General features: G+C 40.4%; 1 protein-coding gene across 5 annotated transcripts in view; it reads right to left on the minus strand.

The window, feature by feature from the left end:
• The window catches only part of LTBP4 (latent transforming growth factor beta binding protein 4), a 1,439,220-nt gene that overhangs the window by 1,042,411 nt on the left and 381,908 nt on the right, over positions 1–14,901 (minus strand). For all 5 annotated transcript variants that reach the window (XM_086938230.1, XM_086938229.1, XM_086938227.1 and 2 more), the window contains exon 2: positions 2,990–3,060. In XM_086938230.1, the coding sequence (XP_086794356.1) occupies positions 2,990–3,060 (71 nt within the window). The remainder of the gene's footprint in view (positions 1–2,989; positions 3,061–14,901) is intronic.

Consider the following 14,901-nt stretch of genomic DNA (forward strand, 5'->3'; position numbering starts at 1 on the left):
TCAACACCAGCAGCAAGAACCACCTGCAGCGTCCCCCCTGCGACTGGTGCAGCACCCACATCCGCTGGCAGGCCAGCCACCATTGTGCCTCCTGCCACCGCTGCTCCTCCCAGAGCCGCAGCCAGGGCAGTCACTACTGTGCCCCCTGCATCTTCTACAACAGCCACACCAGCAGTCACACCCCCTGCATCTGGCGCACCTGCAACACCGGCGGTCATACCCCCAGCAGCTGTCGCCTCTACATCCGGGCCTGCGCCAGTGTCCACACAGCGGCCAGCCTCACACTCAGGCCAGCAGGGCAGGCGTGGCAGGTCACGCCAGCACTCCACAGCAGCTAGCAGGCGGGCCAATGCTCAGGGACTGGCGCGGCTCAGCGTCGAGAGACGCATGCTTCGCATTCACCAGCGCCAGGCTCAGCAGCAGGGAGCTATACAGCTGCAACTGCACATGATAGGGCGCAATGTGGCCTCTTTTGCAGGCCACATGGAAGGCATGAGGGCAGACATGGCAGGTGTGGGAGAACTATTGGAGAACATGACTGCAGCCATGGGAGGTGTGGGAGATGGAATGGCCCGCATGGCTGCAGCCATGGAGGCCAACACCGCTGCCATGTCGAGAAAGCGCAGTGGAGCACGCCGGCGCCACCGCCAACTAATGACCCGGCTGGCCACTTAACAGCAGGGCAAGTTACGTAGCAGCGAATGCTACTTCTCTGTTGGCGCGGCGCTCCCTGACCCAGCAGCACCAAATCATACAGTGCAGCGAGGACATGACAAGGGTGCTGGAGACCCTCACCACGGCCGTCATTGCTCTTCACCCTCCAGCTATTCCATCTGTTGTGGGGGGTGATGATGCGAGTGAGGGGGCGTCCAGCGTCAGCTCTCAATCTGCCTCACAGGTCCCACCACACACCCGCAGCACCAGGCCCACCCCATTGCCTGAAGCCCCGGAGGAGGATGCCCCTCAGAGGCGCTATGGCGCAACGCGCACTAGGCGCTCCTGAGAACTGCAGTTAATCAATGGCACAGGCTGAGGTTAAGCCTGCCATGTAGTGATGCACAGCAGTATGGCGTAATACTGTTTGTTGTACTTATTTGGACTGGAACCTTATTTTTGTGAATTTAACAAATACATTTATTTTGCTACACACATTAGCGTTGTGTCATCATTACATTTAGCATGCATTGTTGATTTGTGGGGTGATGGAAGTGGTTGTACTAGAAACTGTTCACTGTGATGTGGTTGCGACGTCTGTGCCCTTCTGCTGGGTTCTCCCCATGTGCATGGCGCGCATGTGCAGGTGGCCGGTTGTCCCCCTCAGATTCACTGCCAGAGATGTCAACAGGTATCCGGCGCTTGGTTGCAATGTTATGTAGTATTGCGCAGACAGCCACAATGCGGCAGCACTTTTCAGGACTGTAATACATGGCCCCACCTGTCTTGTGCAGTATGCGGAACCTGCTCTTCAGCAGGCCAAATGTCCTTTCTATGCAATTCCTTGTCCGTATGTGTGCAATATTGTAGCGCCGTTGCTGGGGTGTAGCTGGGTTGAGGTATGGGGTCAGGAGGTATTCACGGAGGGCGTAGCCACTGTCACCTGAATGAGAGGAGCAGATGGTGATTGCCTGTGCTGCGCTGTTACATCTTTGCAATGTGACATTTCAAACAAAGTGTACTTACCAAGTAGGTGTCCTTCCCCAAACTCTCCCCTGACCAGTCGTGTGTGGAGTCCGCTGTGCCGGAAAATGAAGGAGTCATGGGTACTCCCTGGGTACTGTGCGACAATGTCAGTGATGTATGTCTTAGCATTGCAGACCATCTGGATGTTGAGGGAGTGGTAGGACTTTCTATTGCGGAACATATACTCCATGCCAGCTGGTGGGCCGATGGCGACGTGGGTACAGGCTATACATCCGAGCACATGTGGAAAATGGGCTACATTGTAGAATTGTAGCTTGGTCATGTCCAATTCCTGTTGGCTGGCGGGGAATTTGATGTGACGGTGTAGCTGGGTGAGCATGGCCTCAACAAAAGTGTGGAGGCAGCGTGACATGGTGGGCTGGGATATCCCCCCAGCAGCCGCTACTATCCCCTGGAAACTCCCGGAGGCCAGGAGGTGCAGGCTACACAATACCTGCACATGTGTAGGCACAGCATTGGTACGGCTTGTTGGGTGCTGCATCAGGGGGTCAAGGTCCTGTATTAGCTGCATTATCATTTCCCCATTCAGCCTGTATTTAGCATATATCTGCTCTCTGGTTTGGCCCAGCAAGGTGACCCGCTGGCGGAATATCCTGTCCTGGATCCTGCGTCTCCTCCGTGCTAATCGCTCTAGCCTGCGACGCCTCACCACCATGTACATTCCTGGCATTGTGGGACTCCTAATGCTGCTGCTGATGATGGTCCTTATGTGTGATTGGTCAGGCCAGTACCTGTTGGTGATAGGACAACGGTTTTTTGAATGTTTTTTTTGCATGGCTTTCATGGTTACCACCTGCTTTGAGTTGTCCTTATTTTGCGTGGTGCAAATAGCGATTTTGGGGTTTTTCGCTAATAGCGATTTTTCTTGAATACCGATTGCGATTATATTGCGATTTCGCAATTATTTTCGCAGAATCCGTGGTGTGTCGCTATTTCCGATTCGCTAATGCTCACCTGCCGGGATTCTGCGAATATATTAGCGAATTCGCAAATATGTGTTTGCGAATTCGCTATTTTGATGTTGAATGCCGATTACGGAAATTGCGCCCGCATTTGCATTTTCGCAGCGATTGCGGGCGCAATTTTACTTCATGAATCAGGCTGATTGACTCTGAAACCATCAGAAACCAATTTTGTTTCCTAGTTCCCCCTAGAGCGCACAGTATACTGTTTGGCAGTTAATATTTTCTAGCTGTGCCACAGTTTCACAAAGAACATGAGTCGATGAAAACAGCCTAAACAACAGCAGCATTTAGTACTATTTAAAAGACAGAAAAATAATATTTACCTTTGGTACATTTCCCACTTTTTGGGGCCACACTCCACCCGGGACAGCACTCCTCTCCACACTGGTTTGGACTAAAACAAAAGAAGGAAAGAGTTAGTGGGTACTCGTAGAAAAGTTGTAGTTGTATTGTTTTGAAAAAAACGATTACTTGACAGTGCTTAATTTGTAAACAAAATAAAAAACAGAAGTGCCATGGCCCTTGTCAAAAGTCCTCTTACACCGCCCGTTGCTGCTGCCAGCGCTGCCAATTACAGTATCAACACAGCTAATAACCCTCACACTCCTACCACTGTGACATTTTTTACTATTCCAGGTCCCCAAATCTATAAGAATGGCTTTGCCAGAAGGTATTAGTCATTTTTAATGTATGTTGAATTATTAAGCAACTGCTAATTTTTGATGTATGCTGAATTATTAAACAACTGTTGTGCTAATTTCTAAACTAGGCAAACATCACCACCATGTGGCAGACTGTCATAAGTGCCGGTGTTGCCAATTAAGTGCTGATGCTGAGTACCAGAAACAACTGGATCACATTAAGCACAGCTGGATAAGACTGCCAGCTCTGCTGGCTACCACTTCAAACCTATAAATGCATGCCAACAGTCACAAACGGACTGCTCTCCGTTAAAATGGGGCTTCACTGGGCCAGAGTTAGTCACATGTCAGACCCAGTTGTAACTATGTGTTTCATTAAGATTTACACAGTAATGGCGGTAAGTAAATGTGCACCTGTAATTATTCTCCCTCTGGGATACAGCTCAATCTTCAGCATTTAAGCTATAAAGAAAGTGCCATGGCCCAACAGATTTCTCAAGAGTCTACTGTAGTTTACACCATTCACTACCCCTGCCAGAGCTGGCAAATGCGTACACCTTACCCACTATCCATCACCCGCCTAAATTCAGACTATTCCAGGTTACCCATCGCTTTAAGAATGGCCTGCAGGCACTGGTATTATTATTTTTTGCGTGCATAACACATTGTAATTGTTAATGTTCTCTGTTGAAAAAGGACAGACAGTGCTACCATTTGGTGGGTTGTCATAATTATGTCCTAGTGTTAACAAAGAAGTCCCAGTACCTAGCACCAGCAAATACAAGCACAAATTAAGCTCTGCCCCCATTGGTATACAGTCATAATATCGAATAAAAAATATCGATTGGCCAAGATATCGAGTTAAAAATATAGAATGGACACAATATCGATTGGACAGAATATAGACTACATAAATATCGAATAAAATAGCAAAATATCGAATGGAATAGCATTAATATCGAATCCAAAATATAGAATGGACAAAATATCGAATGGACAGAATATAGACAACAAAAATATCGAATTTGAGGTAAGTAAGATAATATGAATTTTTTAAAGTGTTTTTTATGTTACTATATGTTTGAAAAGTGTATATTTATTTTATAATTCATTTTAATTAATTAATTTAATTGTATTTAATTTTTGCATAATATAATTCTGTAGCGGGTTGTGGGTTTATAGGGGAATAGGGTGGGAAGTAATTTAAATATTATTAATTAAATATGTTATTTTAATTATTGGTATTTATGTTGAATTAATTGGTAAATAATTATTAATTGGTAATTAATTAAAATATAATTGGTAATTAATTTTAATTAATTGATTAATTGATCATTATGTTAATTAAATTAATGTATTTTCTGCAGCGGGTTGTGGGTTTATAGGGGAATAGGGTGGGAAGTAATTAAAATATAATTAATTAAATATGGTAATTTATTTATTGGTATTTATTTTGAATTAATTGTTAATTACATATTAATTGGTAATTAATTAAAATATAATTGATCAATAGTTTTAATGAATTGATTAATTGATAGTTATGTTAATTTTATTAATTTCTTTTCAGTAGTGGGTTTTGCGTTTATAGGGGAATAGTGTGGGAAGTAATTGAATTATAAATAATTAATTTTTTTAATTTATTTATTGCTTATTTTTGTTGTAATATTTAATTTTATATTAATTGTTAATTAATTTAGTGTTAATTGGTAAATAATTTGTATTAGTAGGTAATTTTTTTAATAATTTAATGTTATTTGTATTTTTAATTGATTAATTCATATATTATATAAAATTGTTAATTATTTTATAATATTTGTAATTGGTAGTAATATTTAATTTAATTTAATTCATATATGAAGTATTTACTTTCCCTACTGTTGCACTCTCTGGAGTGGGAATAGTCATTTTTACCCCTACGCTATCCAATGTTTTCTCTACTGTTGCACTCACTGGAGTGGTAATAGTGAATTTAACCCTCTCTCTATCCTACGTTGAAAATATTGTATATGTTTTGATAATAATATGTGTATATATATATATATATATATATATATATATATATATACATATATATACATATATATATATATATATATATATATATATATATATATATATATATATATATATATATATATATATATATATATATATATATATATATATATATATATATATATATATATATATATATATATATTCACTGAAAAAACCATAGGTTTCACACCAGTTATAGTTAGGTGGAAATTTTACTCGCATAAAACCATTGAAATTCCCACGTTATAGTTAGTTGGACTCACTATAACTTGTGCGTGCAATGCACTGCTGATGACGTCACATATTACATCACTCATGACATGGTCAGTGACATCACTCATGACATCACTGATGACATCTCAAATGACATCACTGATGACAACATCCTTGTGACAAAGTGGCAGACCTCCTATCAGCATAAAATAACCTTTGACACACACATTCAAAAATAGAAACTAACATTTTCTTAAAAAAGGAGAAACCAATACCAATTACAACAACTTATTAGGTAATTCCAACATCTACATACACATCCACTCATTCACCAACAGTTCTATATAGTCACTCATTCATGTACTTACTCATCATATGTACTCATACACCTATACATCCTGTTACACACTAATACTCACCCATATAGTTACTCACACACAAATTCACACATGCAAATAAAATCAAAAAAACATTTACTTGATTATACTGCTATATACACACCACTACACATACTTCTACAGAAACTGAAACATATTTACTCTCTTAAACAATCAATTATAAAAACACATACTCACTAACCCACCCATACACACAATCATCCACCCATACAGTCTTGCACACATGCTGTCTTCAAAATACATACAAATAGTGAGTCACTCATTCATGCATCTGTGCTCTAAGTAATATCCCCCACCGAACCATACAGACACTGATACTGATACTCAAAAAAACTACTAATAACCCATATACACACTCACGTAGCTACTCACCAACCCATGCAGCCACTTATACACAAAGTGAGACACAGCTACAGATATTTAAATATTTAAACATTACTCGCTAATATATGTATTCACTAAGATACATTTAATAAGTCAGTTAACCAATCAATTTTACACAAAACAAACATCCATTTAGACATTTATTTACCCATTTATTCTTCCATCAACCTTTAGATATACATATATAAAAAATATTTATTTTTCAGAAAGATACACATTCACTGGATGATGTCATCAGTGATGTCATTTGAGATGTCATCAGTGATGTCATGAGCGATGTCACTGACCATGTCATGAGTGATGTAATATGTGACGTCATCAGCAGTGCATTGCACGCGCAAGTTATAGTGAGTCCAACTAACTATAACGTGGGAATTTCAATGGTTTTATGCGAGTAAAATTTCCACCTAACTATAACTGGTGTGAAACCTATGGTTTTTTCAGTGAATTTAATAGGTTTTTTTAAATGCTAATTCCTAACTATAACTGTGAATATATATATATATATATATATATATATATATATATATATATATATATATATATATATATATATATATATATATATATATATATATATATATAAAATTTCTATGGCAAAATTAAACCCCTCATTTTGTTCCTTTTCAAATTAAATGTATTAAGTGTTACCACTTTATTCCAATCAAGATGACTTCAGGTCTACAAACCACTGAGAGTGAGGGGGCGGAGTCACGACATCTACCGGTGGGGAGCTGGCAGAGAGCAGCCTCTGGAGTCAGCAGAGGGAGAAGAGTTCTGGCCAAAATCGGAACACCGACCAGTGGCGGTAGGGGTCAAGGAGTTGAGACACTTACGTCTAGCCATTTGCAGTTGTGTGGCAGTAAGCGGCCCGAAGGAGCAGATCTTGGTGTGGAGCAATTAAGAGTGGAGCAAGTAAGCAGGGGGCTGAAAGTGGGAAGGGAAGCAATTAGATATCAGTTGAGGAGTAACAGACCAGGGAGGCAGGCTGGCTTGTTGGAAGGGGGCAATTTTGATAAGGGTTATAAAAACGAGGCAGCAGAAGCAGAGATATTGGCTAAACCTACGATTTCACCTTCTAAGAAAGAGAGAAAAAAGAGACAAAAAAAAGAAAGGGCTGGTTTAAAGACCTCTATAACCCCCTCACTTAGTTCTTACTTTAAACCTGTCCCTAAGGTTTTGGTCTTGAAACCAGGTCCCTCCCCCCAGCTCAGGGTTGAAGAGGCAGTAAAGATTGCTGATCAGGATTGGTCAACCCTCTTATCCCCTAATCCTTTTCAAATTCTAAATACAGAGATGGAGGCAGAAATGGCTGTCAGCCTTGATATAGACTCAGCGCAGTCTCTCACTAAACAGACACCTCAAACTCAAACTCAAATTTACACACCGGAATCTGCAGCGGGGTGTCCAACTGCAGTTCCAACTGATTTCCAAGAGAAGGAAGAATCTGATATATCTATAAAAAGAGATGAATTGCCAATGAATGGGGAAAAAAGTCCTCCAGATGAAACCAGTCCCATGCAGCATGAGGAGTACGCCTCAGCAGATCTGTCCGTAATAGAACTCTTAAGAAAACTGGAGCAAGACATTCAGTTAGGGTTTGAAGCCTCTAAAAAAAATCAAGAACATATTAGTGCTACATGCACTTTGTTAGAGGACAAGATCGACAAGCTGACTATACGTACAAGCCAGATGGAATCTGAGATAAAAATGGTGCATGGAAGGGTGTTGGACAACCGCAAGGAGATAGAGACATTATACTCTCAGGATAGAGAGTTAGAGGAGAGGATAGAAAGATTGGAAAATATGCAAAGGCGAAATAACCTAAAAATTCTTAAACTCCCAGAAGGGAAAGAGGGAACAGACATAAAGTCTTTTGTTGTGCAAATGTTAAAGAAAGAGTTGTCTTTAGAGGAAACTGAGGAGTCGTTGGCTCGAGACATTCAACGAATACATCGCGACCCCTTCAGGCTAAATCCAGATCGGGTTAAGCCAAGAAAGATTCTAATTAATTTTGCAACATATTCTTTGAAGGAAAAAATTTTGCAACTTGCATTGAAGAAAAAGTCTATCTTGATAGACGGAGTATCGGTAGATATTAGGTCGGATCTATCTCCAGCGACAGCTAATAGGCAATGGGAGATGGGAAAACGCCTGACACCCTTGAGGGAGATAGGGGCTACAGCTCAGCTAAAATTCCCCGCCTTCCTAAAAGTTATGTGGCATAACAAAATGTACACATTTCGTACAGTCGAGGCAGTTGATGCCTTTTTGGATGTTACTCAAGTAGCATAGTAATAGCTTAGAAACAGAAACCTGACCAAAAAAAAAAAAAAAATAAATAAATAAATAAAAAGAGAAAACTTGTCAGATATATTTAAAATATGACATCACCACTGAGACGTCCACTGGCCTGGGCCATGGGAGTAATGGTTGGGTTTTCCGGGGTGGGAACTGAGAGTGTGGGGAGGGGAGGGGAGGGAACAGGGTTAGGGAGAAAAAAAGAAAAAATTCCTCATGACCTATCTTGCTGCGTCATAATTAGTAGGGAAATGTTGTCACTACATGACAAATATTATGAGCAGGGCTAATAAAAAGGAGCTAAAGTTCCTCACTTGGAATGTTAACGGGCTCCGAGTCAAATCAAGGAGATTATTAATTCTGAAGTATTTAGAAGATTCGCCAGCACAGATTATTATTTTGCAGGAAACACACTTAACACAAAAGGAATGTAAGGATATATTTACTACTCAAAAGTGGATTGGGAAGGCTATCTATACATCGCAGGATTTGGTTACAAAGGGAGTGGCTATTCTAATTAAAAAAGGTTCTGATATTGTAGTCGAAAAAAGTTTGGTAGACAACAGAGGGAGATGGGTGATATGTAAGCTAAGATTGCCGGGGGAAATATTAGTAGTAGTCGGTTATTATGGCCCAAATATTGATGACCCCACGACTTTAGAGAAAATAGAAGTTGAACTATTGGACTTCTCAGGTAAAATTGTTATGGCAGGAGATTTTAACACAGTACTAGATGCCAAGCTTGATAGAACTGGTAATTCTAGGGCACTAGTGAACAGTAAAATGACTGCTAAAGTGAAGTCACTTATGGCCCAGTTAGGGCTGTGTGATATTTGGCGACTTAAAACAGCAAATCAGCCAGGATACACGTTCTTTAATAAGAAATATAAACATAGTTCAAGGATTGACTTTTTCCTGACAGATATTAGGATCAAAGACCAAGTTATCAGTGTAGAACACATAGGGGCACATTTATCAGATCACTCGGCTGTAGGTCTAAATTTAAGCTTGAAACCAGAAGATACGACTCCGGTTTGGAGATTAGATCGCACAATTTTAGCGGATTCTGAAATCTTAGAGACTCTTAAAGAGCAGACACAAACCTTTTTGGAGATTAACTTGGGATCGGCTAGAGAAGACATAGTGTGGGAAACATACAAAGCGTTTATGAGAGGAAAAATGGGAGCTTTAGGTGCAAAAAAACGCAGAGCATATTATAGCCAAGTCTCTAATCTAGAAAAAGAGATCCGAGAGGTTGAACTTATTAGGAATTCACAAGGAGTAAACATCCTAGATGGGTCATGTGAGAAAAAACTTTTAGATTTGAGAATTCAACTTACTGCAACACTTACCCAAAGAGTTAAGGAGAGATGGGAGGCCAGTCAGTTGGCACACTTTTCATATGGGGAGGGATGTGGTAAGCTACTAGCGTGGAAAGCAAAGAAAGACGCTATACGGAATCAAATTAAGGAGATCAAGAAACCAGGGACAGATCAAGTTATTGTAGAAAATAAACAGATTGTAGAAGTGTTTCAGCAATATTTTGCAGATGTTTATACAGAGGATCTCTGTCCAGATCAGCTTGAGATTGATTCCTGGCTGCCTCTAATCTCACCCCTTACATATGAGGATATGCTGGAATTAAATAGGGAAATAACTCAGGAAGAGTTGATGAAAGTTATCAAGGAAGGTAAAAGAGGGAAAGCACCTGGGCCAGACGGTCTACCTGTGGAGGTTTATAAAGCTTTGGGAGATACAGTAGTACCCACGTTGTGTCTATTGTTTAATAAAATCTTTAGAGGAGAAGTGGCAATCCCAAGTTCATGGAACGAAGCTACAATTGTTTGAAATTAAATAATTTTCAACTTATAGTTAATCAAAATTAAACAAACACACAATGTGGTGTTTATATTCAAGTCTTATTTCTTAGACTTATTTAATTTCAAAGACTGGAAATACTAAAATGTGCAATGCTTGAGAGACTGGAAGCAAGCAATGAATGTATAAGGTATTAGATGACTGAGTCAGCCCACTTGAGGGCTTTTATTTTTACTAAAAAGTCAATTCTCATCATAAAGTTTTCCCGGTCACAAGAAATCCTTAATGTAAATATCATGAAAGGAATTTATAATTTGAAAAAATGTTAATCAACATGGGAATGGGTGTTTAACTGTTTTTTCTGTGAAAATAACATGAAATAACATTTTGCAAAAAACTACGAATCCCAGAAGGCCATAGTGTCAAGGAGACACTTGGTCGAAATCATGTGACCGATGGGGGGAGGGACTCCCTTTTAAATTATTCTCAGCAAACAGTGTTTGTAACAACCGTGATCAAGTGAGTTGGGAGCTCACGAAACGCGTTGGTTTTCGCTGTGACTACATGCTGTAGAGGTTCGAAAAATAAATCTATAAGTTTCTGAAAAATGCATTGACTGCAGTGGCGGCTTCTTTTGTTTTGGACCCGGGAGGCCCTGGGGACAAGCACAGTTTGAATACTTTGCGGTTTGGTTCTACCGCGTGAAGCGACGCACTTGCCAGTAGCGCCCTGATACAAGAGGAGAGCGGAACCGTCTTGGGATTATTTTGGAATTCCTCTTGGGGTGCTCATCGCACTGAAATCGTGAGCCAAAGGATAACAGACTCGGAAGACGTTGGTGGAGGACGGGGACCCACGCTGCCCGGAGAACACATCCGAGGTAAGAAGGGATCCCCCTCTCTCCTTCTCTTTATTAACGGAATAATAAACGTGGAGTCCGGACATTTCCTAACGGCAGAAAAACCCAAAAAATTTAAGGAGAACCTGGCGATTACGCAAACGGCAAATTAGAACGAGGGGCATATGTTTCTGATGCTAAAACTTTTGGAAAGAGCGCGTGACACACAGTGACACACGCGCATTCATCCAATAAACGCTTATACCCATTAGGGAACCAGAATCAGCCCAATCAGTTTCTTAATAGCCGGCAGTCATTTACAGAAACAGAACGAAAAAAACAAATTGAACAACTGAACCAAAGCAGTATTTCACAGCATTGAAGAAATGGAGAAAAGAGAGGCGAAAAGAAAGGAACTTGTGACAAACATGTTCGACAAGGGGAACATGGAGAGAGCTCAAGCCAAACAGAGTGACACACCAAAGGATGATACAAAAGGGAAAATCAGAGCCTGGGAAAAACTAACCAGAAAAGAAATCAATAAATCGTGGGAAGTGATTGCATTACGCAAATACTTGGAAGCAGAAAGGGTCCCAAGAGGCCTAAGAATAATGTTGATGCCAAGCCAGCAGGATGTAACCAATGAGCTGCTACAGGAATGGGGGGCTTACATCCTAAACTCATCATTGGGTCTAATAAAGATACTGGTTAGGCATATTGAAATAGCACTGGAAAAAATAAAGGAACAACTGAAGGAAGTGGAAAAAGAATTGGAAGCTTTGAAATTGAATCAAGAAATGACTAAATTCAAAGAGGATTTGGAACAACAAATAGAGAAACATGAGGAAACTGTGAGGTTGAGAAAACACAATAAATTTGTACGAGACGCAAACGACTACGCAGAAGGTAGAATCTTCACGTTTGCCCAAAAATATGATCTCTATAAAAAACCATCACAAGCCAAAAACATCTCATCCTCCAGCCTATCTTCTATTACATCAAATGAATTGGCAGATGAAGATACAAACCTAGACGAAGAACAGAAGCGTTTTTTAGGGGATATGCGCCTCGTGCTCCAGCAGCGGCAATGGGAACAGGAGCAAGGGGCGCCCAGACAAACACGAGGAAGAGGAAGAGGCCGTGGAAGATCTTGGCAACCCAGACAAAAAAGCCAACAGCAACAACCACAAAAAAAACCAGAAGGGGCTGGAGACGAAAATGCACAAAATCAACAAAGTGGCCCAGAAACAAGGGGCATGAAACAGAAGAGGGGCAAATGATGGAAGAATTACAAGTGGTCAATTTATCCAAAAGGATAATGACACCAGCGGAAACGACTCTACTTAAAAGGGGCATTAATTTCTGTCCCACAAGAAAAATGGATTTAGCACAAACGAGGATAGACCTATATCTATATATTCGAAAGATCAAACTGGCTAAACATTTTCTAGAGAGACAAAATAAACCTCAAATCCACAGAAACCCCATGAAACCATCCTCAGATCTAACAGTAAAAGATGTAGACGGGTATCTTACCCTTCTCAACTTAAATACAGAGGAAGAAACTGAAATAACTCTGAGCACAGCTATACCACAATTAGGAGCTGGGACAAGCAAAATGAAAGCCAAGTCCAAATTCTATCCACAACTCACTCCAGGCAATAAAATCGATATCTTCCAAGAGGCGGTCATACAGGAATTATACAACATTCCTAAAACAAAATTCAAAGACAATCTAACCCCACAAGAACGAGCAGCATTGACAACCCTCATCAATGACAAAAATGTGGAAATAAAAATGGCAGATAAGGGGGGAAACGTGGTGATTTGGGATAAGGACCTCTACATGGAGGAAGCGATGAACCAACTATCGAACCCCGAGTATTATGAACAACTTGGGAAGAACCCAATAGATCAACTAAAGAGAGAGTTAGACCAAAAACTCTTAACATGGGAAAATGGGAATCTACTCGACTATGATGAAAGGAAATACCTAACAGTCGATTTTCCACGTATGGCAACCATGTACTTCCTGCCTAAAATTCACAAAAATCCCACTAGACCACCAGGAAGACCAATAGTGTCAGCAAACGGCTCTTTGATGGAACCAATGGGAAATTTTATTGATTTCTTTCTAAGACCTTATGTGGAAAATTTAAAATCATATTTGAAAGATACCACAGACTTTGTGTGCTCAATATCTGATTTGGTCTGGCAGGATAACTATTGGCTAATATCCATGGATGTTATTGGACTGTACACAAATATTGACAATGATTTGGGATTGATGGCTTGCAAATACTTCCTAGAAAAACGCAACATACATTATAAGGAACATAATGATATGTTGTATGAAATGATCAAAATGTTACTCTCAAACAACATCTTCTTCTTTGGAGAACAACTCTATCGTCAGCGAAATGGCGCGGCAATGGGGTTCTCATTCAGTCCAAGCTATGCTTGCATAGCAATGGGGTGGTGGGAGGAAGAGATAGCCTGGAATCAAGGAAATGCCAAATATACCCAACACATCGTACAATGGAAAAGATTCATTGACGACCTATTCATAGTGTGGGGGGGCAGTGAGAGTGAATTCGAAGAATATTTTGAACTTTTGAATAACAGCACAAGAGGCTTGAAATTCACCCACACGAAAAGCAGGCAATCGATAACATTTCTGGATACAGAAGTATATATCCAAAAAAATAAAGTGGAAACGACTTTACATAGGAAGAAAACGGCCACAAACTCAACATTGGAAGCCACAAGCTTTCATCAACCTGCCCTAATATCAAGCATACCATATGGGGAATTTCTCCGTGTGAAACGAATCTGTAGCGAAGAAACAGAGTGGGAGAAGCACAGTGCAACAACGATGGAGAGATTCCGCAAGAGAAAATATGGAAAAAACCTGACGAAAAAATGTTGGGAAAGAGCTAATGAAAAATCGAGGGCTGATTGTTTGAAACCCCAGATCAAAGAAAAAGAGTTGGAAGAACCTATAAGACTAATACTGGATTATAGTAAAGAAGCAAAAGAAGTAATCCAGATTCTAAGAAAAAACTGGAAATTATTGAAACTGGATCCGACAATTGGTAATAAAATGGGTGATCACCCTGTGGTCACATACCGCAGAACAAAAAATTTGAAGGACCAATTGATCCATAGCCATTTCATGAACCGCAAAAAAACATCTTGGCTGAAAACAGTCGGATTTAACAAATGCCACAACTGCAAGGTTTGCGAGATAGCCAGACCAATTAAACAAATCGAAATGGCTAATGGAAAAGTTTGGAAGATCAAGGAACTAATCACCTGCAAAAGTCAGTATACAGTCTATCTAATTGAATGTCCGTGCAAGCTACGCTATATTGGAAGCACTATCTGTGAACTTAAGAAGCGTATCTTGGAACACACCAGGGCCACAACTAACAAAGACAGAGGAAATGCAGTGGCCAAACACATGGAGACAAATCATGATGGCAATTGGCGACTTTTGAAATTTCTAGGATTGGAAACATTGGCCCCAACTGACCGGGGGGGACATCGAGAAAAATTATTGCGCCAAAAGGAATCACGCCACATCTTGAACTTTCGAACAATGA

This window comes from Lissotriton vulgaris, chromosome 9, assembly GCF_964263255.1.
Source record: "Lissotriton vulgaris chromosome 9, aLisVul1.2, whole genome shotgun sequence".
In the NCBI taxonomy this organism is placed as follows: Eukaryota; Metazoa; Chordata; class Amphibia; order Caudata; family Salamandridae; genus Lissotriton; species Lissotriton vulgaris.